The 25,878-nt window shown below is 33.5% G+C and overlaps 1 protein-coding gene across 6 annotated transcripts in view; it reads right to left on the bottom strand.

Annotated features, from left to right (window-relative positions):
- LOC115244136 (inactive rhomboid protein 1) overlaps nt 1–25,878 on the bottom strand; it is an 87,811-nt gene that overhangs the window by 10,903 nt on the left and 51,030 nt on the right. For all 6 annotated transcript variants that reach the window (XR_003885325.1, XR_003885328.1, XM_029821557.1 and 3 more), the window contains 5 exons: nt 6,097–6,441; nt 5,808–5,994; nt 5,375–5,464; nt 405–733; nt 168–254 (listed from right to left, as the gene is read on the bottom strand). Coding sequence is in view for 4 of the 6 variants with exons in the window: in XM_029821557.1 (XP_029677417.1) it covers nt 168–254; nt 405–733; nt 5,375–5,464; nt 5,808–5,994; nt 6,097–6,441 (1,038 nt within the window). In the remaining 2 variants the exon portion in view is untranslated. The remainder of the gene's footprint in view (nt 1–167; nt 255–404; nt 734–5,374; nt 5,465–5,807; nt 5,995–6,096; nt 6,442–25,878) is intronic.

Consider the following 25,878-nt stretch of genomic DNA (forward strand, 5'->3'; position numbering starts at 1 on the left):
TATATATATATTGCTGTATTTTTAAACTTTTTTGCGATAGTTCAATTTTTTAACGCTAGTGATTAATTTGAGAGAAATTAATTATTCAATAGTGTAATATTTTAAAAAGATTGCGATATTTAATCCTCTAGAAAACTTAACTAAAAATTAATGAAATGGGCTTTCACCTGGAAATATAGTGGTCCCTCGTGATCGAACGGGGTCGTCTAACTTGTCCGTCGATCGTTGTCCTGTCATCCTTTTGCTGTACGAACCTATGAACAGGAAGCATTTAATAAGTCTCGTTTCATTTACTCCGAATTATAACTAATTTTAATTTCTTCCGAAAAATAATTAAATCTGTGACGTTTACGGTTTTCTTAATAATGCGTCACAAAAACTTCCTAATCCTATGGGAAACCTACCCGACCAAATTTTCGGAAGTAATTCCCTCGCGATCCTGCGCACCGTCGAGGATATCCGCGATCTTGGCGCCGACCTCCTCGTCCTTGACCAATCCACCGGGGGCCTGATCGATCTGCGATGTTTGCTGCGATTGTTGAGACGCTGGAGGAGGCGGAAGGGGCGGTGGAGGCGGCGGGGGCCTCTCGAAGAAGGACTGCTCCTCGTCCAGGCCGCTGTCAGGATACGACACCCCCTCCGTCCTCGATAGATACGCGATCGTGCTCGGCGGGAAGCTGCGCGATTCCAGACGCGATTGCGAGCGCTCGCGGGGACGCTGCCTCGTCAACGACTGGCAAACAGACAGACGTGCTTCAATTTAACGGCATTATATGATATTTGCATTCACGGATACAAATATACATTGAAATTGCGAGTTTCCTCCTCCTTCTCACTCCAAGTGTCAAATCCCACATCGTTTGGAGCGAAAATCTAAGATTCTAATATTAAATTAATACTACGTAGGCCTTTGTAAAGATGTACATGTAAAAAGAGAAAATTATGATGACGCACAGACTAAATAAAAAAGCTGAGAAAACATCGAGGTCCTAAACTTACTAGAAAATATAAAATTAAAATCTTTGACAATCGTCCCTACAAAAATATAACGCTCTTTAAAATATCTCGCGAATGAGAAGAAATAATTCGTCAACAATCCCAGGACCCAAAAGGACTTTATCTCGAAATACTTGCGTTTAAATTTATGCTGAAAAATTCGTGCATTCCATCCCTTTTTGCGTTTCATAAAAAAATATTTGCTAAAGAATTTTATTACATCAAAAATGTCAAAAAAATTTTCAATATCAATTTAATGCCTATAACGGAATTATGTAATATAATACACGTATCGCTATCGATAATCTATAATTTCTAGAAAATATCGAGAGATTCGCCAGAGGAAGAGGCGTAGACACGGTGCGATTTACGATCGTATACTGATAACGATTAGAAATCAAAATATATACGTTAGAGCAATCGACGTTAAAATATCGTGGCTAATACTGCGCTGCCACACCCCGAAGTTACGACTCCGATGCCGCTAATAAACTGTCGGTGCTGTCGAAAGCACAGCCCACGCGCGGCCCGACCGGCCGTCCACTGGTTGGCATTTACTACTGGCTGCTAACAGCAAGTAGTAAGTGCCAAGCATACGGCAGCCGATCACCCCTCGTGCCTGACCAAGCGCTTCCCGCTATCCCTGTGCGAAACTTTGTAAGCTAACCGCGTTAAGCGGCAGTTTAGCCTGCCAACTTGCACCGATATTGTTTCTTCGGATGTTGCGGCCTTCGGTTAACGAGACATCTTCGTCCAAGTTCGCGCCGTTTATACGGTGTCCCATAATGAACGAGTAAAACTTTAGTGTGTGTGATATATTTTCTTATTAGGCAAAAGATTTATCAACAAAGTTGAATAACATGGCAAAACATTTCGAATTATCGCCGAGCTCGTTTTATGTAGAGAGATTTTATAGAACTTTTTTTATTTCTCCAAAGAAATCTTAGGGCACACATTTTTTAAAATACACCCTTTAATTGCGGGGGCGAGTAACGACCGAGAATCGTGCCGACCGCGAAGATATAAAATCCGATTGAAAGGGCTCGATACGGAGCAATAAACAGGATAAATGTTAATTCCACGCAAGCCGTGCGCGAAATTAAATTCCGTCCAATTTTATAGAGGCGTAGATCCGCTTCTATGGAATTTTTCCGCTTTAACGAGCCCGCTATTATCAGAAAAGAAAACACGCATCTCGTCTCGATTCGTTATCTTCATTCGTGCTAAATATTTTATATAAATTCTTTGACATATAGAACATATATTTGTGATATATTTATATTAATATTCCACTAAATACATCGAAAAAAAATTGGTATCTTAATTTTAATTATTTCGTATACTCTATCTCCGTTTTTTTATTAATCACGAAAAAATTACAAAAAAATTGTTAAATTTTGATAATTAAGAATATTATACTTGTATTTTTAATTTCTTTTCTAGTAACAATTTACGATACAATTAATTATATACTTTAAATTAAGTCAATAATGAACACTTTTACTTCATAAAATTAAATTATATTATATTTCCCGCAAAAGTGGTATTATAACAATTGTCCTGTCGTTGAAAGAGTACGAAAAGAAGACCAAAAAAAAGAGACACCTATGGAGAAATTGATATGCAAAAATTCGATTATCAATAATTCAAGAGTTTATTAATTCGTATCGAAGTTATTATTGAATAACGTTATTGGCCAACTATTAATATCGATCAACGATGATAAGTAAACACGTAATGAGTATTTACTGGGAAATCCATCATTTCACGAGCGTATAATTAAACGCAGATCAGCATAATCCGGCATTAACGACTACAGATGCATCGCGCAGTGACAACTTTCAAATGGTTTATATATAGCTCTTATATCGAGTTCTACGATTCCACTGGGGCCTACAAAGACATGCTAAAATTTAATAGAGCATGTATCAAAAATATGAATGAAAGAGAAACAGAAATTTCTATGTACATATGTATCAATTATTTAAAAAAATATAATTTTGTTCAAACAATTAACTCGAGAATCAAAGATGAGGTAAATCTCTTTCTCTTAGAAAGAAAAAGAGATTTCCCTTTATTTATCTTTCGCATAAATGTAATAATGCGCGCGACTCGTCGTTTCCGTGAAATTAAAAAAGAAAATGAAACAGAAGAGACGGAGAGGCAAGCGTGTCACGCGCGTAACGAAGTGTTTTAAATCTTAGGGCGGTGTGTAACGAAGGGAGTAGATTACCCTCGTAACTCGCCCTTTATGCGTTCCGCTCAAGAGACGTAATTAATGGCGGCCGGTGCACGCGTTTTACACGCGAATTTTTATTAAAATCTACATCGTACGAGCGCGCGCGCGGCACGTGTAATAAGAAGACAGCAGTAACATATGTTAACGCGAGAGTCTAATAAACTTCATTATTAAGTAAAATCGATATTACATTAATTAGAGAAGGCATGGAACGCGAGAGCGCATTTATGTTCGCGGCAGATGCGTTTTTCGAACTGGCTTTATTGACTGTTTCTGTCCGGCTATTATGCATATATCGTGAAATAGGATGCAATTTTTTGCGTTACAAATTTTTTCAACGGCGACAATAGTGCGGAGTTTCTCAAAAAGCAAAGAGAGTAAAGTAACTGCGATATAACTGACAGCTAGTTTCAAGAGATATTGTGTTAGAAAAAGTAGTATAAAAAAATATAATTAGTAGAAAATATTTGTTATGTTAAAAAGGAAAATCTTTCTCTCTCTCTATATATTTTGTCTCCAAATATCATGAACGAATGTGCATGATAAAATGTGTTTGTGCAGAGATTTTGTTTCAGATTTATCTGTGCTAAAAAGAGCCTTTCGAAACGGTTTAAGCAGAACAGTCCGCGTTTCCGCTTAATAAATTTCATTATTATGAGAATACAATCGCGCGAATCGCGGAATTATGATTCGATCGCGCGGAACGAATAGCGCCAAAATTAATTTATTATCCATTTTTCGGATTTTATCTTCATTTTATATTCGGTTCTCTAGTCAAAAAGAAAAAAATGTTTCAAACAGAATATAAAAATTCGAAATTATAAATTTAAATGATTATTTTTATATAAAAATTGTACGACCTATATTTTTATGTGCCGTTGAATTCTGAGCAGAATCGAAACAATTAGCTATAAAATAATTAAAGTTATAAAAAATCGCAACTTATATAAAATAATTTTTTAAGAAATAACATATTATATATAAATTAAATATTATTTTATTAACGAATAATAGACATCCGGTAATATATAGCATCTTTCGAAAAATCATTCAGAAGTTATTAAAGTTTCACAAATACTTGGAGCAGAACATTTTATCGCGTAACATAATTACGAATAGCCGTGAATATTTTCCATTCGATTCCAAACGACTTTCAGACTACGACACGATGCTTTCTGGGTCGCGCGTGAAATATTTTAATGGTTCACGGTGTAGACGAAAGAGAAACACACTTTCCTCCAGCGCGGTACATGCTCCAGGCGTTGTCCGGCTAGTTCAAGTTAAGTGGTAAGTTTTGAAATATGGCCAGTCCCGCGCGTTTGCAGCACAGGAAGAATGCATTGCGCAATGCGTAAATACATATGTGTAACACCCACTCGATATATTCAACCATGGCCAATCGAAACGCCGAAAAAAATACGAATCTGAACGTATTTCAGGATAATTGACGAAATATCGTCGAAATATTAATCCAAGATTAAAAAAAAATTCAATTTGCAAAATCTGTTTTGTCCCTACTAGATTTTTCAGCCTAAAATTAATATTTTCTCTGTCTTTTAAAAGTAAAACAACTAAGAAGTGAGTCCATTTAAAAATCGACTACGAAAGTCTTTTCGCTGCGTTCGATTATATACCTTCGATATGAGCCATAGATATTATGCAACATAATATATCTAAAATATAATCGCGGCTTGTAAAATACTTGAATAATTCAAAGGTAAAATTTTGTCTTAGCTCGTCGAGTGCAAAGTTTGCATGGCCGGAAATAAGCCCTTCTGGCGTAAACTAAAACCAAAGTTACGTAATGGGGCGACGGGCGCACGGGTCGCTCCACTTTTATGACCGGAATTACTCTCTACTCTGGCTAATCTAAACTTTAAAGTTAATGTAACGTAATTCAGCAAAAAGGTGGTTTACACTCGGCCGGCTAATTACGTCGCATCGATTTGTCTCGTGATCTTAGTAAAAATTCATCTACGAATTTAACGAGCCCTTTCGACGATCCTGATGCAAAAAATATTATCAAATAAACAAAATATCAAACAAAAAATTTACAAGACATGAATCACAAAAAAGATTATCGAAATAGATTTTGACATAATTAAAACTCGAACAGTTCGAAGTGGATCAATGACTCACCTCGACGATGTAATGAAGACCCGACAGCGTCATCCTTGCTACAGAATCTTTCCTCCGTACCGGTTGCTGCCATCGTCTGAGAGTGACACTCTGTAAATATTGAAAAAATGTGTTTCTTTTCTTTTCGCAATTTCTTAAAGTCCCGAATTTTTTCTTGCCAACAAAAATTATTCCAGTAATATTATTGTTGTTCTCTCTGATTACACACACCCTCATCAAATTATTTGCAAAGTCATAATTAATTTTTACATCTTAACTTCGTCACAAATTACATAGTCATTGTCAAAAATTGAATTGAGTTAATTCTTTCAACATGATACCTCTTGACTTGTCCCGCTATCAACTTGTCGATTATCATGGAATAATCGCGTTATCGTTAATATGATCGCAATCGCGTTAGAACGTATATTCTCTCATGACATAATGCACTTACCTCCGGTGTCTCGGTCGTGTCCGGTACGTCCCTGGTGATGTCCGGATCCGGGGGCTTGTGTTCCGGTAGCAGAGCGCCGTACTTCCTCGACGCCATGCGTCGCCGTCGGTCCAGCCATCTCTGCTTCTCCAGAGTCTCCGATTCCTCGTCGACTCCGAAGAACTGCGCTGTCTCGCGTTTAATATAACTGCAAGATTCGATAACGTTACAGGCGTCTGATCGGATTTAAGAGCGACGATCGCTCTTATCAGTGATTAACGTTCTACAGTAATACTCGAAGACTACTCACTTTCGTATAGCCTCGGTACGACTTTGGTTCCTCCTAAGTCTCGGCCGTTGGGCCGCCGAGGCGCTCACCGAGGAGCTGCTGACCTGAACCACCGGCCGAGGTGGTGCGCTCGGCGCGGAGACGCTCCTGGCGATGCCACTGACGTTTCCGGTTGCGACAGAGACGCCGGAAGTGGCCGACGACGGCACGGTCGCCGACGCCGTCGTCACCGACGTCACCGTCGTTGCGGTAGAGGAGGCCGCGACGCCCACCGGGTACATCCCGATACTCTGCGTCGCGTCGCCCTCGCCGGTCGTCGATGATACCGTCGAGGTGCCGGTTGTCCCGGAACTCGGCGATGGTTGCCTAAAAAAAAACAGAAGAGACGAATGAACGTTACTCATGTCGTTACTGCGTTTTGTGCGTGGAACTGGAGTTGCTGTAATAAAAAATTTTTTGGAGCTCTGTCTACTACATTCATTTTATCAGCTCACAAGGGAGATTTAAAATTTAATATTATAATAATATAATATATAATATAATATTATAATATATTATAATATATTTATTTAATATATTTTTATAATATATTTAATTTAAAATTATAAATTATTTTTTAATTACATTATTAGCAATAAATTAGCAAATTTTTACAGTTATACGATAAGTAGGGAAATATACATATTTCGGAAAATATATGTACGCGCACGGCTTGAACGCAAGGTGATTTATACTCGCGCGAATAAAAAAGGAAAATTTCCGGAATTTCCGCGACGCCACATTTTTCTCGCGGCGCGGTGGGGCAGCTGCATCCCTCGCCTGCATTCATTTAGGCAAAGTGCAGTATCGGGGAGGTGAAAGAGAGAAGGGAGTCGATATCGCGTGCATCAAGGGTAATTAATGGCAAACCGCCCCTTCTTAGACGCCCTGTCGTCGCTTGCCTCGAACGCACGTGCCGTGTTAGTTAATTTTTTTCCCGGGAAAAATTCGTGAATTTTTTTTTTAAATCCGGCACAACGCTAATTCCAAATAAATTGCACAGAAAATACGATTAAGGTATTATTCACGGTCCAAGATTTGACAACCGCAACGTGAAAATGTGCTCGATTACCGCGAATAAATGATCGCGAAACTTTGGCAAAAATATTGACGTATGTAAAAATTCGCAAAATAAAAGAGCAATTCGCAGGCAAAGAGAGATGGATGCGAAATAGGAAATGGAATAAATGGGCATTTAAGAAAAAATGTTCCGATGATAAATTTTCGGATGACAAAAAAGATGATTATTAAAGTAAGTTTCAAACCATATAAGAATGTGGGGTGCAAGAGGGGGACTGCCGAAGCAAAATTCGCTGAAAGAATGCCGCGCCACGAAATCGTCTCATGAATAGATGAGGAGAGATAGAATTGAGGACTTCACCGAGCTTGCAGCTTTCATGCAACTTGAATGGGCGCGAGAGTGCATCAAAAAAAGCAGTGTTTTCAGGTGCTAGATTTCAGATATGCCCAGAAGAACTTATGAATTTGCAATTAATGGAAATGTGTATATACATCAGAGAAATAGACAAAAATATTTGAATTTTGACATACTTTTTTTCACATTTTCTCCCAAGTTACTTTTAACTATTTAATTAACGCGAAAAATTAAAGAATTGTATACAATTAAAACAAATCTTTTATAGCTTTCCCTTTAATATTTGTGCTTGATGTAGTTGTGTTTCAGCAACCATCGATATTGTTATCACTCTTTAGCTCTATCCTTTTACGTGATTTACTTAATGTACGGATAAATTAGCCCCTCCCTTAACAATAAATTCAGTAAGATATTAAAGAGCGTAAGCGCAGATTCTATTTTAGTGTTTCGCCACCCGCGATGTTTGTTAATAATTTCTACGTCGTTCCGGAAACTTGCCAGCAAGGCGCGAAGGAAGTTCCCATCGAAGAAATACTTCGATCGGAAACTCCTCGCGCCAGGAGACGCCGCTTCTCGGCGCGTGTGTATCTCTCGCAGGTACTTAAGTTGAGGGTTCATATATAAGTTTCAACATAAATACAGCGTCTTGTTTCCGCTTGTTTCGCCGCCGCGCGCCACCCCGAGCCGGAAATTAAGGACGTCGCGAAGCACAACCCGCCCAATTTCATTAGCCCATTTCGATTTGATAAGACGCGCGACCGCGGATAAATGCATGGGTCGATGATAAATTGTGTGTCAGATATAAATAAGCGTACAATAAATTAAAGCGACTGTACAGGATGTTCTAGAATAATTTACTCTGAAAAGCCATTTATATATATATATAATTTCAAGAGATTGAACAAGAGTATAACAAACTTTAAAAGAGTTCAAAGATCGAAATCATGCAAAAAAAATTGAAAAATAAGAAAAAATAAAAATTGATTTACTTGATGGAGATAGTAAAAAAAAACATCGGTAAATTTTCTAAGGAACTAGAAAAGTCTAGGATAAAGAAAAAAATAGCTATTAAAAAATAATTAAAATACCGGAAGAAATTGGAGAAGAGATTAGAAGAATCTGAGAGAAATCAAGAGAGGAAATAACTGGAAAGAAACTGGAATAGATCTAATGGATCTTGTAAAACAGCTATAACGAGGAGAAGAAGGAAGAGGGAAAAAAGGAAAGCGCATGACTTTTCAGAAAGATAGACTCAAACGGTCCGATAGACTGCTAGATGACAAAGACCAAGGCATGTCTAGAAATGAGTCGGAAGAAACTGCAACGAGCCGAGGAGTGACTGAAGCGGACAGAGAGAAATCGAGCGAAAAGAAGATCGGGGGAACGAATTGGGAGAAGATGAGATGGAAGAAACGAGAGGCAAGAGGGAAGGGAGGCCACGTACGTGTCATTCTCGCGAAAGAAGGACGGGGTTTAAAACGCAGAAAGAAGAAGCTACGACTCTCCCCTATCAAGCGGTAAATAGTATAGCGACGATGGCCCGGGTTGTTTTTCACGCGAGTAGATTTTTACAACGCGAGGTATTACTCTCCCCTGCCCTCCCTGCCAACCCTTCTCACCACCCCTTCGCGCCATCCCTGACTTTAGGAGGGTGTGGCCTGCGTTTTCCTGCAGCTTTCACACATCGCTTTTTCACACCGCCCGCCAACGGGCTCGACATCCCTCCGCTCGTGTGTTCGTTCCCTTGTCTTTAATTATCGCTTTCGTATCTTCATTTATTACACGATGATACCGCTATAAAGCGACCCCCTCGACAATTTCTATTACTTCGCTTGACACGCAGACCCTCAACATCACGTTCGCTAATTAATCGTTTGACGTAAAGCCGATTCTTTCCGCGCGAATCTCCACTCTCTTTGCGATTCACCATTTTCACGCGCAATGTACGTGTCGCATATCCGCCTTTAGGCTCTTTTCATCTGTACAAACTTTTATAATTTTATTTTAGATTTATTTTCATCTGCCAAGTGTAATCCAGATACAACGTAATAAAATAAAAACTTGTAAAAAAAAATTCTATGTAAAGTGTTTAAAGTTTAAATCTAATAGTGAAATATTTTTGCGTTAGTGAAAGTATATTTTTATTAATAGATATTTATTTCTCCGAGAGATGTTAATGCTTAATTTCTTGGTAATTATTTATATATATTGATTGCCAATTTATATTCTTGCAAAGTTGCCTTTTCCGATATTTCTTTTTCAATATATTGTTCGTAAATATACTTTTATTAATACGTTTTTTTATTAGTACTATGCAGATGCAAATTTATATTATAAATCAAGATTTTCTCTCTCTCTCTCTTCGCAGTTGCAATTTTTCAAAACTATGTTTGCATATTATATTTAAAATTAAAGAATTGATGCGGTGTAAACAACATCATAAATATCATTTCATTAATGTAATACAAAAATACAATATTGTGTTCTTTTTATAAATTAAAAATCTTGAAAAAACAGTTACAATATTGTTTCAACTTATGCTGCAAATAAAATAAACAGACCTATTTTATTGCTGTATTAATACTCTCCATTATTAACATTCATGAATAAAATTGTTAAAAAACTTAAATTATAAATTAAATATTTTCCTTTTAATCGCACTTTCTATATTTTTTTAATTGTACATTTTATCGATATATTATGTCAATGTGTTAATTGTGAAAAAACCGAACTGTTATACATACTTTTAATCGATTTACTTGTTTTCTCGCTGCTGCTTTAAGATAAAATAAATGTAGTCGAGAAAATAAAGTTTTCAACCCTCTTTTCTCGTCAACTAACCCCGCCTTGCTATCACTTCTGATTGTCCTTAATCGCGATGCGGCGCGCAAATTAAAATTGCATCTCGTGTAGCTGCAGTAATAGCCGCACTGCGTAAAACGATACTGCAATCGCATGATGTAAAATGTAAAGGCAAGTTGAGCGTAAACGAATCCGCCTCTGTAATTACGCGCGTGGAATTTTATGTACTAGATTACAATATTTATGTCTTCGTGATAGCGCCCTTGTTTTGTTCATTAAAATCTATCTCTCTTTCTTTCTCTCCCGATACGCAATAAAATTACTTTGATTAAAGGAGAGGAAAAAAATGATAAAAATATAGTTGATTAATTTTTCGATCGGGGAAACGTGTTATATACATATATGCGAGATATATTAGACTTTTTTGACTACTAAATTGTAGAATGATAGGACATGTTCTGATTCTGAGATAGCGATACGCTATCATTCCGATTGATAAACCGATTTGCGTTGAAAGCGAGCCGACATAAGCCGCAAATAATAATTACGATCGCGTGCGAACCGGTTATTAGAGGGAGTGCCGGAAACTGCTTCGGTTACTAATGATTATGTTCGTTTTTCGAGTACCACCCTTTAATGGCGCCGCTTAATCAGAGCCACTTCGCGAGTCCGCTAGACTCGCCCGCCGAGCAATCGATTGATGTCTGGAAAGTCTGAACAATACAAAAAAAGATTGCACACAATTGCCATTTTATATGCTGAATCAATGAAAGTCTAAACTTTCGACGATTGACAAAATGTTAAAAGAATCATGTATCCCTCTGTGGTCTTATACATATATTTCTCTTATATATTTATAATTAATACAAAAAAAATTTTTTCTCTAAAATGAGCAAAAAAAAAAAAAATAAAATAAAAATTAGATACGCGAAATTAAATTATATTCATTTAAAAAAATATATTATTGCACTTAATAAAATTACGATAGCGAGAATAAATCTTCATGAAAAAATATAAAAGTTTTTTTACCAAATAAAGATTTCCCGGATTTATTTTTATAAAATTCTCTCCAAAAAAGAAGATTTTTTTAAACAAAGCAGATTGCAAGCTCTTTTATAAGAGTCAAAAGAATCGGAAAAATAAATGTTTTCAAAATTTTTTACGAGATATATTTCCCAAACATGATCACTCTAAAAATCTTCACAAAAATGGCTTTGAAAGATACATTTGTGAAAATATATTATAGACATTAAATAATGACATAATGAAAAATGGACTATTGGTTAGCAAAATTCGCGCACTGTTGACCCTATGGGCCAAGTAAAGATGCCCGGATGAGAACTAGCGATCGGTCGCGAAAGAAACGTAATTCTGCCTGAGTTACGATCGAACCACTTTGTCATCAGCATGCGGGACCAAAAAAGACGATATAATTCAATTGTCGAAAATTGAAGTCGGAAATTAACGGCGTCGACAGAGCGAGTAGAAAACTTTCGTTCTTACTGCCCTCTCATCATCTCTCATCTTACGATAATAATATTTCTCGAAAATAGTTGTATACACACACACAAGTACATTAAAGTGTTATCTCTTTTTAGCGACTTAGCGATTATAAATGTCGCTTGGTACAACGTCGTCCTCTTGCTTTTAAAACACCGTTATAACGGATCGTCGTAATTGAAATGAAATATGTCCACGATTCATATCGCGAAGTCTTATAATAATTAAATATATCTGATCATGTAATGCGTTGAAAACGTAAAACGCTATTGCAAAACGTTGCAATTGTGTAAAATATCCAAAATTAAAAAAAAATATATAAATCGCACATATGAGACCATTCCATATAAATTTTTATCATAAAAATTATACTTTATCGTACAAAATATTTTTTTAGACTTTTAGTTTAATTTACATGTTAATTTTAATTGTTATTATATTCATATTTTTATTGCTACCGAATCGATAATATTTATTTGTGACAAATCTAAAAATCTGAAAAATATATGAATATTGAAAAATATATGAAAAGCAGGGGAGGTATAGTCAGAGCAAATAAACGCGACATGCTTAATGGAGTCTTGAGTTTTATTCATGGAACCCTCGAAATCGTCGAGCAGATTTTTCAGGCTCGTTCGAAACCGCTGTTTCCTGTATGTGCTCGTCGGACAGAGACCAGCCTTATACAGACGGTGTATAAGGCCGGTCTGTCTCTCTCTCTCTCTCTCTCTCTTTCTCTCGTCGGTGTTAACGACCTCGGCGATTGACCCGCGTGACCTGACCTAGAGTCCACCTCGCATGCGCTCGGCGCCGCTTCGGCTGTCGCGTTCGATACTCAGATACTTGCCACTCGGATACTAGTCAGTACACGCTCGACCAGCGAGCTGTGACAAGGAGATAGAAAGGAGACAGGAAATATCCAATGCCAATCTCTCTCTCTCTCTCTCTCGAAAGAATTTTTTAGACAACGCTACAATGAAGATCTCAAGATGAAGTGGAACAATACGGTTATACTGTATAGTGGAGTGTACGAAAAACTTATATATAATATAATTTTAAGTTACATGTTATAAAAAAAGGAGAAGAATTTGTGAAAAGTTCTTAATCATTTATGAAATAAATTTTTTCAAAGATATCATTGAGAGAATATTTCAAAATTTTTACTGGTGTGACATATAACGGTTGGAATAGTCGGTGTATCTTAAAGATCTTGAAGACTAACTTTAAACACTATGTATAATCCAAGATGTAAATTAACTGTCTTTTACGTAAAATTTTTTCGAATTATTCTGAATAAAGTTAATATATCTGACTTTTGATTATAAAATTCTGCAAAAGGAAAATAAAAAATTTGTAATATTAATTGACAATCGACAAATAAAGGATTATTGAGGGAATTTATAGAGATAATAATTTTTTTTCTAACAATAAGATCATATTAGGAACGTTTATGGTAGAAGAAGATAGGTTTATGAGAGATCAATAAACGTTACAGCATGGAGAATAATTAGTGATTACCCGAAACCAAATCCACCCATTCAATTATCCCGTATGCGAACGTTGCATTAACGGTTGCATAGCATTAGCTTCTCATATGCAAGATCCATTGTAAATGTCAGGCATTCGTAATAAATGCATCGCCATTAATTAATATAATGCCACCAGCAATCGCCCTTATAACGTGCTCATCCTCTATATCGATCCTAATTTCCAAAACGCATTCAATCTCGAATGCTGTTTAGCTTAACGCAGTATGTGCATTGCGCATAATTTGCAATAAAACTCAAATTCGCAATTATTATGTGACTATTGACGACCTGATTTCTGTCATTTTATCCCAAAATAATGATGTCAAATATTCCCATTGAGACATCAAAAGAGCAATTGCTGTTGCATTTGAGATTTTTTACGAGGTATCATCTGAAAAATATATGTATGTGCAAACATTGCGTCGCGATTTTAAAATAAAGAGAAATATTCCCATAAATAAACATCTCTGGAAAAAGTTTCTTTTTAAGATAATTAAGAATAAAATGGCTTTCACGAATTAATCTTTTTGCCTTATTTTCAAGTCTTAGTCTCTACTTAAACAGAACTTTAAATTGTAATGCTAATTGCTACCAAAAAAAGATGTTTTATATTAGAACTCTCTCTCTCTCTCTCTTTAATATTAAAAATTGTACATATATAAGAACGTTTCAAAATATTATGATTCTAAATAGTAACTTTTGAGAACTTTAAGATTTTAAAGTATTACTTTAAAAAAGTACTAAAACTGCAAAAGCAGTCGATATTATCTCGTAAAATTGCGAACGATGCGAAAGTTTATATTAGGCCTTAGACTAGGTATTAAAATTTCAGCATCTTAAAATATCTGAACGTATCTAAAATTGCAAAAATCAAAATCCTGAAATAGTAACATTTAAAATCTCGGCGTGCTTTCCAAACAACACTCTATCTTGCTCTAATATAACAATCTAAAATAATTTTTAAAAATCTGTAGAATTGTACATGTGTTTTTAAAAGTGAGATTATCACGAAATAATTTATAAAAATTACTCCGTGTTTCTCCTAATGATTGAAATTTGGAAATGCCAAGATAGCGTAATTGCACTGTGTCTTTGAAAGTATGTCAATTTCTTTGGGCTGAATATTAAAGGTTTTAAAACACTTATGACACTGTCGCGGGATGTAAAATATGTGGCTCGAGTCTTATCGGAGAAAGTGATTTAGTCGATTAATTCGAATCTAACTCGAAGATTAAATTAACTCGCTAATGGCTGTTGGAGAAGATTATGGTATTAATCCACGATCAATTATGTAAGACAATTTGCGTGAGTATTTGCCAAGCATTTGCATGATGCCGAGATATTTGGCGCTTAGATCAAAGTGATCAAGTTTACCCCAATAGGCACCTGTATCCTCTACTCAAGAAAAGCTTTGCCTTCTCCACTTTCTCCCTTCCATGCAAAAGTGTATTGTCCGTCCATAATATCCAAGTATCCAAGTATCTTTACGTTGTGTTGTTAATTATGTTTATTTAGACTGAAATAATGTATACGCGCAATGTTAATAATATTTAAAATAATTTTAGAACTTTTTCAACCTAAAATTATTATATAACAAAAAAATTATATATCATATTATTTTAATAAACATTAGAAATACAAAACATTTTTACGAAATACAATATGACATGTGCATCATATGTATAATAAATAAAATAATATAACATAATAAATAACAATAATAAATATAATAAATAAAATATATAATATGAAATGCAGATTGGAGGATCTTCCTCCCAAAATAAACACCCATAAAAAAGCTGATGCGATTTTAAAATAAATGTTTATCCTAGAATAAGCAAACAATTTTAATGTATCTTAATTTATATATTTGTTAAATTTTAGATTCGTAGAGATCAATATGCCGATTCGATTAAGTGCATATGGTAGATCTGATTATTCCGTTTTGCCGGATATTGACTACATTAAAATGTATCCCCGTATTATGCACGATGGCTCATACGCTTCCGCACAGGTGCATCGCAATGTGCAATGAAGGCCGTCTTGCGCAAAATCCAGGGTTAGTGTTTAACCCGCATGAATTTCAACGGCAGATTAAAGCCGTTGCAAGTGCGGGATCGCAGTACGTTATAATGACGCCAGCAGTAACATGATATTGGCCACGATATAGTTACGTTGCACTATCTCAGTTATACAACGAATATTACGTTGCAGTTCTACACGACCAGAGTCTGTAACGGTACGATTTAAAAAACATAAAGAGAGATCTTGATATTTTATAATCTACTATTATATTTTTAATCTCTCTTAATTGTATAATCCCGAAATTTTTTTATTTCGAAACACATTGTCATTTAAAAATATTATTATGAAAAATTTTATAATCTTGAAACACACTGTAATTCTCATTAATATAAAATTCCATTTCTAATTATATTTCACGCTACTTTTACTATTTAAAAAAGTGGAATCTTCTTCTACGCTCGTTTCAAATTTTATATTTTTAAAATATAGTAAATAAAAAAAAAATTTATGTTTTACGATTTTATTATTTTAAAAATAAAACATCATATGTATATGTATTTCGAAAAATTTTTAATTTTTGCGCGAATGTTCAAATGTTTAGAATGAACTGAATTTAAGCAATTAAAAAACAAAGCTCGGTTAATTAAAAAACACATTAAAAAATACATTTATGTTATTATATTGTGAATTATAATATCGTATTATAAAAATATCCTCTCAAAACTAAACATTTCTACAAAATAAAAATAATAATTACTGAAATGAAACATGCGATATATAATTCTTTTTCATAAAATTATGTCTTTGAAGGATCGCGATATCTTTGAGATTATTAGCGGAAAAAGATGACGTCATCGCGCGGATTTTCACGTGAACCTGCGAGAGGTTTCGTTCCAGAATCCCAAGTATTCCAAGCAATACCGTATGCGAGCTCGGGAGTTCATGAAAGGGGAATCCCGCAATAAAAGCTGCCACCATTTCCGAGACGGTCCCAGCATATCGTCTACCTAATGAAGTATTCTTCTCGCTGTGACACACACTTTACTACTTTTCGCGGAGGAAAAAACAAAGAAACCAAGAACAATGCGCATTCAAACACGTTTCCTCGTACTTAATTTAAGAAATAATATACACTGACTTATAAAGACAGTAAAAACGTGGGTACTTGGGGAATTATTTTAGTTTTTCAATATTCAATAAACATGTATGTAGAATATATACATTATTAACAAGTTTATAATAATTATATATTTGGATTTAATTTGGAAAGAAAATGAGTCGCGTATCGATCGTGCCGACTCTTCTTTTTCTGCGTGATAGCCAAAAAACTCTAAGACATTTATAATCGGGAGAGACAAAAGAATTGTCTTTCATTTAGAACAATTTTTATGGAATTTTTATTTTTCTTCTAAAACATTCGAGTTTTCGATATATGAAAAAGAGGGAAATTAATATATATATATATATATATATATATATATATATATATATATATATATATATATATATATATATATATATATATATATATATATATATATATATATATATATATATATATATATATATATATATATATATATATATATATATATATATATATATATATATATATATATATATATATATATATATATATATATATATATTAATTTCCCTCTTTTTCATATATCGAAAACTCGAATGTTTTAGAAGAAAAATAAAAATTCCATAAAAATTGTTCTAAATGAAAGACAATTCTTTTGTCTCTCCCGATTATAAATGTCTTAGAGTTTTTTGGCTATCACGCAGAAAAAGAAGAGTCGGCACGATCGATACGCGACTCATTTTCTTTCCAAATTAAATCCAAAAAATTCTATTAAAAAAAATACTCATGTTTTCTCTGAAAACACTTTGTGCAGCGTAGCATATTTTCCTTAACAACAGCGGCGAGGATGAATTACGAAATTATAGATAATGTACGAAGCGCGTCGCGTATAAAAGGAGGACTTCGAGATTCCTTGCGGCGTTCTCCGAAGGAGATTCACCAAGTCTACGCGGAGTTTCCTCTAGTTTCACGCGCTTAAATATAGTAACGGCGATGAATATTTAAGGAATAGCTTCCTGTCCGCTCGCGCCGCGTGCGGAATCGCTTTCGAATTCCGCTTCTCCGCTGAATCTTCTCTAGAAGGACCACATCCCATGGGAATCCGCGAGTCCTTCATTTTTTTGAAGTCCCTTTCAGTACCAAAAGTTCGTTTCATTTACACAACATTTCAATTTAGATAAAAATGTACGCGGAGAGTTACGATTATTTACATATAATTATATAAAATCTCTAATTATAACTAGAGATAAAGATATAACTATATGTATATTTTAATATATAATAATTAATTCAAATAAAAGAGCATAGTTTTTAGGAAGCTGGAAATCTCGTAATTATTGAATTTCGCAATATTCTCTCTATACGCATTTTGTAACTGTATAATTTTATTAAAATAATGTATTATACATATAAATGTGTATTATTTTTATATTAAAATAATTTCATAATCCCTTAAGTTTCTTTTTTAATACAATACTAGGCATCTTCTAAAAAAATTGTTAATTTATGATACAATTTTATTACACTCGTAAACTTCGTTAAAAAAAAATTTTATGAAAATGTTTGATACACCTCTAATCCCTCAGTAAGTACTTTTAGAATTTCTCTACGATCGAAACAGGCCATAAAACTTTCGAATTTGTGGCTATCGTCGTGAAGCGCGGAAAACCGCCGTAAACAAGGGTGGAGGAGGGCGTATTCTCGAAAAACAGCTCTCGGCCGTGACGTAAAACTATCCCCGATCCATTAAGGTTCCGGAAAGAGTAAGATACAAAGGATATTTTTAAAGGAGGGATTAAATCTCTCCCCCTCTTGCTCCTTCGACCATCCTACGTTTCTTTATTTTTCCCGCAGAGAAATAAAAGCAATGCGAAGAAGGAAAAATTACCACGGCAATTTCAACCTAAAAAGAGTGCTTTGCGATATTATTTAAATACTTTTTTACCTTCATATATCTTCAACGTACTTCTATCTTAGAACTAATGTCGATTTGCGCGGGTTTTATTTCTTTTGGTAAAACTTGATTTTAATGAAAATGTATAATATTTTTTGTAAAAATTGTAAAAAATTTTAATATACGTATAAATATAAATTTAACAAATATATAATAAATATATAATAAATTCAAATAATAATTCAATAATTTGTTAAAAATATGCGATTAAAGTATAGTTTTGTACTTATATTATCATATTTAATTATCGTATTTATTATCATATTTTAACTCTTCAAGTTTGACAAGTTTAAATAAAAGGAGAAAAGGATAGAATTAAAATGTCAATTAATAAAAATTAAATTTTCAATATATATCGGGATTCATCTCGAGGAAAATCGAATCGATCGATCGCAATCTCCGATCCGGACCGCAATCATGCGAGAACGCGATTTCCGCGGCGAGACTTGCGGTCGTATCCCGTAGAATACCATGCGTTGCTCGCATAGCTTTGCTATGCGAATGGTATTCGATAATTAGCCGTCGGACACCTCTAGTTTCTCACAGAAAATCGCGTATTCCAGTTTAATTTTTGGTGATACTGCATGGCTTACATTGATCTTCAAATCGATTTTAGAGAAATGTATTCGCATTACTCTGCGTTTCAATTATTATTATTATTATTTTTTTTTTTTTAGAGATATCGATCTATCTATCATAAAGGATATATATTTAATCTCTTCAACTTTTGTAATTTTAAATTTTATATAATTTTCTGTCGAATTCCTTCTCTCTTTCTCTCTCTTTGTATTGAACTCGTATTTTACAAATTATTTTAAGCGGATCTTTTATATGCAAATCTGATTCAAATTACCCATCAAGCAAGTACAGATTTTTTGCTAATTAATGCTAGATTTTAAAAGAATTTTTTATAAATTTCCCGTCGACTTTATGAGAACTTTTTATTCCAGATTAATTAACATTCTTTATGTGAATCTTTCACACTTGATTCGTTATTTATTATCGCCTCATTAATCTTTTTTTGTATAATAATCTTGAGTTTTATATAAGAAGATCATTTCAATTAATTGACAAATGTATTTAAAAAAATTATTCATACAAATTATTTTGCGGAGAATTCACAAACAACTCAATAATTCTATAAGGCACTCATAAATTATTAATGTTGCACATAATATTAGGTATAATCGATCATTTATATAGCAATTAAGGTCATTTTACGAGAAATTTGTTGATAATTATATTTAATTTTCGATACGTGTTATTTAGCGTCGCTCACTTTATACCGATTTTATTTGAAAATTTAACGTATCAATATCATCTTTATATCCCTCTATGCAGTTTCATAGCGTTTAAAAGTCATTATACTACGGATTTGTGGCAAAACCTAGACTCACAGTATCGTATCGTAAAAGAGCTATTGCAGAGGGATGCACCCGTCGATGAAATTTTAATCCAATTAAAGCCACTAACTTCCATCTCCCCTCCCTCCTCCCTTCTTTACCATTGTATGCGTTTCGAAGCTACATCAATAAACGTCGACTATATGAAAACAAAACGCTTAAGACAGCTAGGAAATAATAGTGTTCTGATAATAGTAGCATAGATGATAGCGATCATGGTTTTACGAAAATACGCATATAGAGGTAAATAAATTCCTCCCCTTATCCTTCTTTTCTGCCTCCCCCTTAAAATCGCCTGTCTGCCTTCAATCAATAACTTTCGACATAAATATTATATTTTTATTTATTTTATATAAAAAATTAATTTTTCAAGAAATATTGATTCAATTTTATATACTAAAAATTTAATGGCAAAATTAGCAAGAGATAAAAAATAATTTGGAGAAATACTGCATTAATATAAAAAAATATTAATACGATGTAATATATATCAAAATTATTTTTATAAAAATTTACTAGGAATATATATAAATTATTAATCGCATATAAATGCTTAATATATATATAGAAAAAAATGTTTTTATGTAAGTATGACTCTCTATAATTTCTCTACGCTTATATTACGAAGGTAAAGATGACGTCAGCAAAGCAGAACGCGTATTTCTAATACAGCTGACATATGATACGTTTTTCAATGTTAGATTCCATTCCATTTACTTAACTATATTTACGTTCTCTTTTTGTCAGAAAAAAAAATCGTCTAAAATAATACATATATATAAATTTATGTAACATAATTAAATATATTTTTAAAAATGTGTTTCTTTAAAATATATAATATAATATTAAAATGTAAAACACACATTTGCTTTTATAAATATCCATGTGGTTTAATCTGCATAATTCATATTATCACACGCGGAGAAAACCTATATAAGCATGTATAATTTAATTTTAACACATCTCGGATACGTATCAAATGACAAATGCCAAAGATGATATCATATCGGTCTGCTGATAAGATGTAAGTTCGACTTGATATCAATTTAATTAACTCTGGAATATATTTCACGTATCACTTCACAATCTTGTTTAGATTATGTGAATCATAATTATACAGTTTTATGTAAGTTCGCACATTAATAACAATCTAAAAGACTGCAGATGGAATTTATGAAAACGTTTTTACGTGGAAGAAATGTGATATCTTCCTATATATATATATATATATATATATATATACATTAAATTTCCTGTGAATCCCAATTTGCATTGACAAGTCTATATATATATACATTAAATAAAAACATTATTTTTTTCACTTAAATAAAAAAAAAAGAAAATTATGTCTTTCTCTCGATTATTATTCTATCTTATATTTGCATATAATTTTAATCAACTGATTATTATTTATAAATCCTACCTTTCTCTCTCCTCTCTCTCTTTTATTCGTATCTTCTGCGTCATTTTTACGTAAGTCACTTAACGCTATACCAATATGCTTTGTCATCACTATACTGCTACATTTCGTCGTTCATTATTTAACACAAGGGACACAATGTGAGATTTAAATTTTTAAAAAAATCGTAAAGAAGCGAGTGATATTTCACGAGTTATAACGGGTGCTTCGCGAGAGACGTGTCATGCACTACTGAACGGACGCATGCGTCGCGTCGCACGTGGCGGCGGTGGCCGTCAGCTGTTGGGCGTCAACAAGTCCCGCTAGGAATGGTGGAATTCTGTTACCGATCAGTTGAGCGAATCGAGAAAATCTTACCGTTTCACGTTCTTCACAGGACGAAATTAACGACAGATAATATTCAATTTAGACAATATCAAGAATTTAAAATCAATTTAAAAAGAATCGATACACAGGTTATTTTCTTGTACTTGATTTTTATACGGACATCTGTTAAATATTTCGTCAAACAAATATTTAAGTATCGTATAAATAGACTACTTTATTTATTTGGCAAAATAGTTAACAAATGTTTTTATAAAAGATGAAAGTGGTTTGGGCATCAAAAATGTTGTCTATCTATCATATGTTCCATACCTTTTATTCCAAAACTTTTATTTTATCATATGATGTAAAAGTAATGTTATTCAGCTTATTATAACAGCAATACAAATAAATAGGGAATAAAAATAAGCTTCGAAGGTGTTTTTTCGATGATAAAAAAGTTGTATAAAATAACAAAATTAATTTATCCAATAAATACTTGAAAGATTCAAAAGATACTGCAACGAGCATATAACATGGAACAAAGAGGGTCGATGAGTAAATTCTTATAAATAGATTTAGGAGAGAAAAGAAGAAAAAACATGTGAAAAGGAAAAAGGAAAAGAAAGAGAAACAAGTAAAACGAAATACGAAAATAGATACGAGACTTATGCTGAGAAGCGATAAACACACAGGAGAGTAAAAGAAATCGATTAAAATAAAAAAAAAAAAGGAAGTCAATCGAAAGAGAAAAGGACAGAACAGGCAAGATGTGAGAAGACGGGAAAAGGAAATAGAATAAACAACGACATAAAACACAGAATAAACGTGTGAATGATGACTAATCGAGAATGCTTACGCAATTCGTTTCGTAAAAAGAACACATATTATAGTCAGTGTACTATAGTACGTTATAGTGTTGTACAGATGTGTACGATACATAGCTAAGAAGATATCGTTTCTCGTACAAGGCGAAGATTTTACTTTCACTTATCGAGCGGATTAGATTAGGATGTTTATTCGACGCAAACGTGCCATCCATTCGTAAAGGTGATCTCCCTATTTTTGCATTAAGAATATCAGACGGCGAAAATAAGTTATACGTTTTCACGTTAAATATATTAAATTAACTAATATTTTTTATTAATTATTTTTTAATTAATTAATATTTTTTAGAAAAAACGCGCGAATAATCAGTACTTGACAAAAATGATAAAAAATAAACCAGATTTTATCAAGTTAATTAAACATTAATGAATAAACAAGCAATAGCCTCTTCCTCAACAAATGATAACATATTTTCAATATTTTTTATGCAATAAGTTTTCTTGTGCATAATCAAATATCCGCGATAAAAATTTCTACGATAATTTCCGGTCCTCCGAAAAATCATACTCACTCCCTGCTATCTCATATTTTTGTAATAATCGATTATACACGTTCTATAATGCATGAGAGCAACAGAGTATTTTAAGAGAGTATAGACGAGATGAGGGGATCTAATAGAATTCCGCGGTTTGCGTAGATTCCGCTAAAAGCCTCCAAAACCAGGCCATGCTACTATTGCATTATCTAACGCATTATTATGCAACCTGCAAGTCTCGAGGGTAGATCAGCTTACATTTTATTTATCGTATGACTGTATTGGATATTATATATAAACGCGGGCATACAATTAAGATAATAAATATCCTCTTTCTTTTACCCGACAATTATGTAAATATTATCTTAATAATTTTTCTTTTTGCCATTTTCTAAAATTAAAAAATTTTTTTTAAATGTGTTTACTCCCATATTTTTTATTCCTTTTTCATTTTAAGATCGCCGAGACGAGAAGTACACGAATTGTTCCGAAATCACGATAAAACATAAGAGATAATTTTCAATTTTTGCTTTCAAAGGAAACATATTTTCTTAATCCGCTATAAATTAATTTTGCGAAAGCTATTATTTATATGTATATATATACAGTGTGCATCCTAAGAACATTATCTGTAATTCAGCGATTTGTCATCGGTTGCATTATTGTCAGACGTATGAACGTGAACGGATCCGCGTGATCGGAAATAATCGCATCCTGGACGTGCCAAAATGCATCTATGGACAGGATAATGATAGAATTACCGGCAAGGAAACCGCAAAGGATACTCGCTCGTATAACGGTGAAGGAAACCGCGAGATCTTCCCGGATATTCTCACGTTTTGCATGACAGGTATCATAAAATTCCATTTCTAAAGATTTACGTACAAGCGGCATTTATTCCGAGTCGAAATAAAAATACGAAAACAAAACGAATTATAAAAATCAATATCCGTAAAATACATTTTAATTTGATTTTTGCGATTCACTTTGCTGCAAATGTCAAAGGATATATTTATATTAGAGATTATATTTTTATTAAAGATATTTTTATGAAATAATATTTTTATTAAAGAGATACTTTATTTAAGAGATACTTTATTTTTAAAAATTTATTAAAGATATTTATTGAAGATTTATTATTAAAGATATTTATAAAATGCCGAACATATATACAGGATGTTAAAAAAAAAAACCATTCAATATTTATATGATAGATAGGACATACCATGTGACGTGAGAAGATAATCTGTCTAAATCTTTATCTCAATATTAACAGAAGGTGTTCCACATGTCCTCTTTCAATTTCCATACACGCTTGGCATCATCTTACAGAATCGCGAACTGTGTAATCAAATAGATCCGCAATCGCCAGTTGATGACAACTGACTGATCGCCGGTGAAATCTTCTGTTATGAAGTATGTATGGAAATTGAATGAGGACATTCAAAACGCGGTTTATAAACACTGAAGTAAACATCGCATGCGACACGTAAAAGCCATTAAGTCAATCATAATGCTAACAAACAAAAACGTTTGTATCTCAGAAACGATTGAGTTTTCGACCTATGTTTACTAAGGTTTTTTTTACTCGTTGTCGGTATGGTATGTCCTATCTACTATATAAATATTGAATGGTTTTTTTAACACTCTGTATATTGTGTTGAATAAAAAATTAAAGATGCTGAAAAATACCGTCACATTTCTATTTTATACATACGTATAACATTCTCTTTAAAAAAAAATCTATCATTATTATCTCTATGCAAAGCTATTTTAATTACATACAAAATTAGAATTTATTAAGAATAATATATGCGACAAATATTTATTAAAGGTTAATAATATTGTTGCCACGTTTGTCAAAGATTAGAGAGCGAGAAGGGGAGCGGAGACGATAGGTGAGCGGGGATAAAATCCTTAATTGAAACTGACATGACGACGGCCGGTGTCAGATTGCAATTTCGTGTGACGGGGCCAGTTAAACTCACGAGCCCGACATAATTACCGAAGTTGCCAGCAGCTCGTGGAACATCGTCGTTGCCGGCGCGAGACAATGCCCGGATGCTCCCCCTTACGACTTCCGAGTCATTCGTCTACCCCTATCCCCTTCCATCCTCACCGCGAGAGATCGTACTGAAGCAATCTGGATTAATTTGGATGAAATTCGAATGAGGGGTTTCAGAGAGAAAGTAGACTGCTCAGCATGAAGATCGACTTTGCGGTCGAAAATTATTTGGAGATAATCGTTCGATATTCCAGGAACATTTATGAATTAAAGTAACGTTATTCTGTTGCATGCACACAATGTATGATTGAAATAAACTAAACTTTCATAAAATTTTATACACGTTATTTCTTAAACAGGCTCCATTGTGGGTTTCACTAGATTTACACATATAAATTCTAGTATAATTACAATTAAAGAGTAAAATTACATTATAGAACAGTAATTATACTGTAGTTATAAATAATGTAAAACATAATTAACTTTACATTATTTATAACTAATGTATAATTACAATATCCTACACAGTATAAAATAAAAGCTTTTTGACATTTCTTGCAAAACTGCGGAATGCTATCGATTAAATAAGTGTACATTATCAACAAACGCAAAAAATCCTAAAATTTTTCTATACGGCATTGAATTGTTCGAATTTTTGCCACGATGTTTAAAAGTATCTTGCTCCGTGTCCTCAATTCTCTTTTTATGTCTGGCAACAGTCGGTGACTCCTTATTGATTATTAGTCGCGTTTTATTCTCAGTGCGCATCTATTCAAGATTCAAAAGAACGGCATTTTTTTAAATGCCAGTCGGAATTTAGAACGCGAGTCCGCATTTGGCGGTGGCAAAAATCGAAAACTCCAAATAAGTCGTGGCAATCAGGTTAATGGAGTATCGCGAGCGGATTCGTCTTACTCCTTTTCATATCTTCCATATCCGTGAAATCGATGTTTCAATGACAATTAAGGTACCTTTAATAGCCAGAAAGCCAAGATACA

The sequence above is a fragment of the Formica exsecta genome, unplaced genomic scaffold (genome assembly GCF_003651465.1).
Source record: "Formica exsecta isolate Colony F162 unplaced genomic scaffold, ASM365146v1 scaffold120, whole genome shotgun sequence".
NCBI lineage: Eukaryota > Metazoa > Arthropoda > Insecta > Hymenoptera > Formicidae > Formica > Formica exsecta.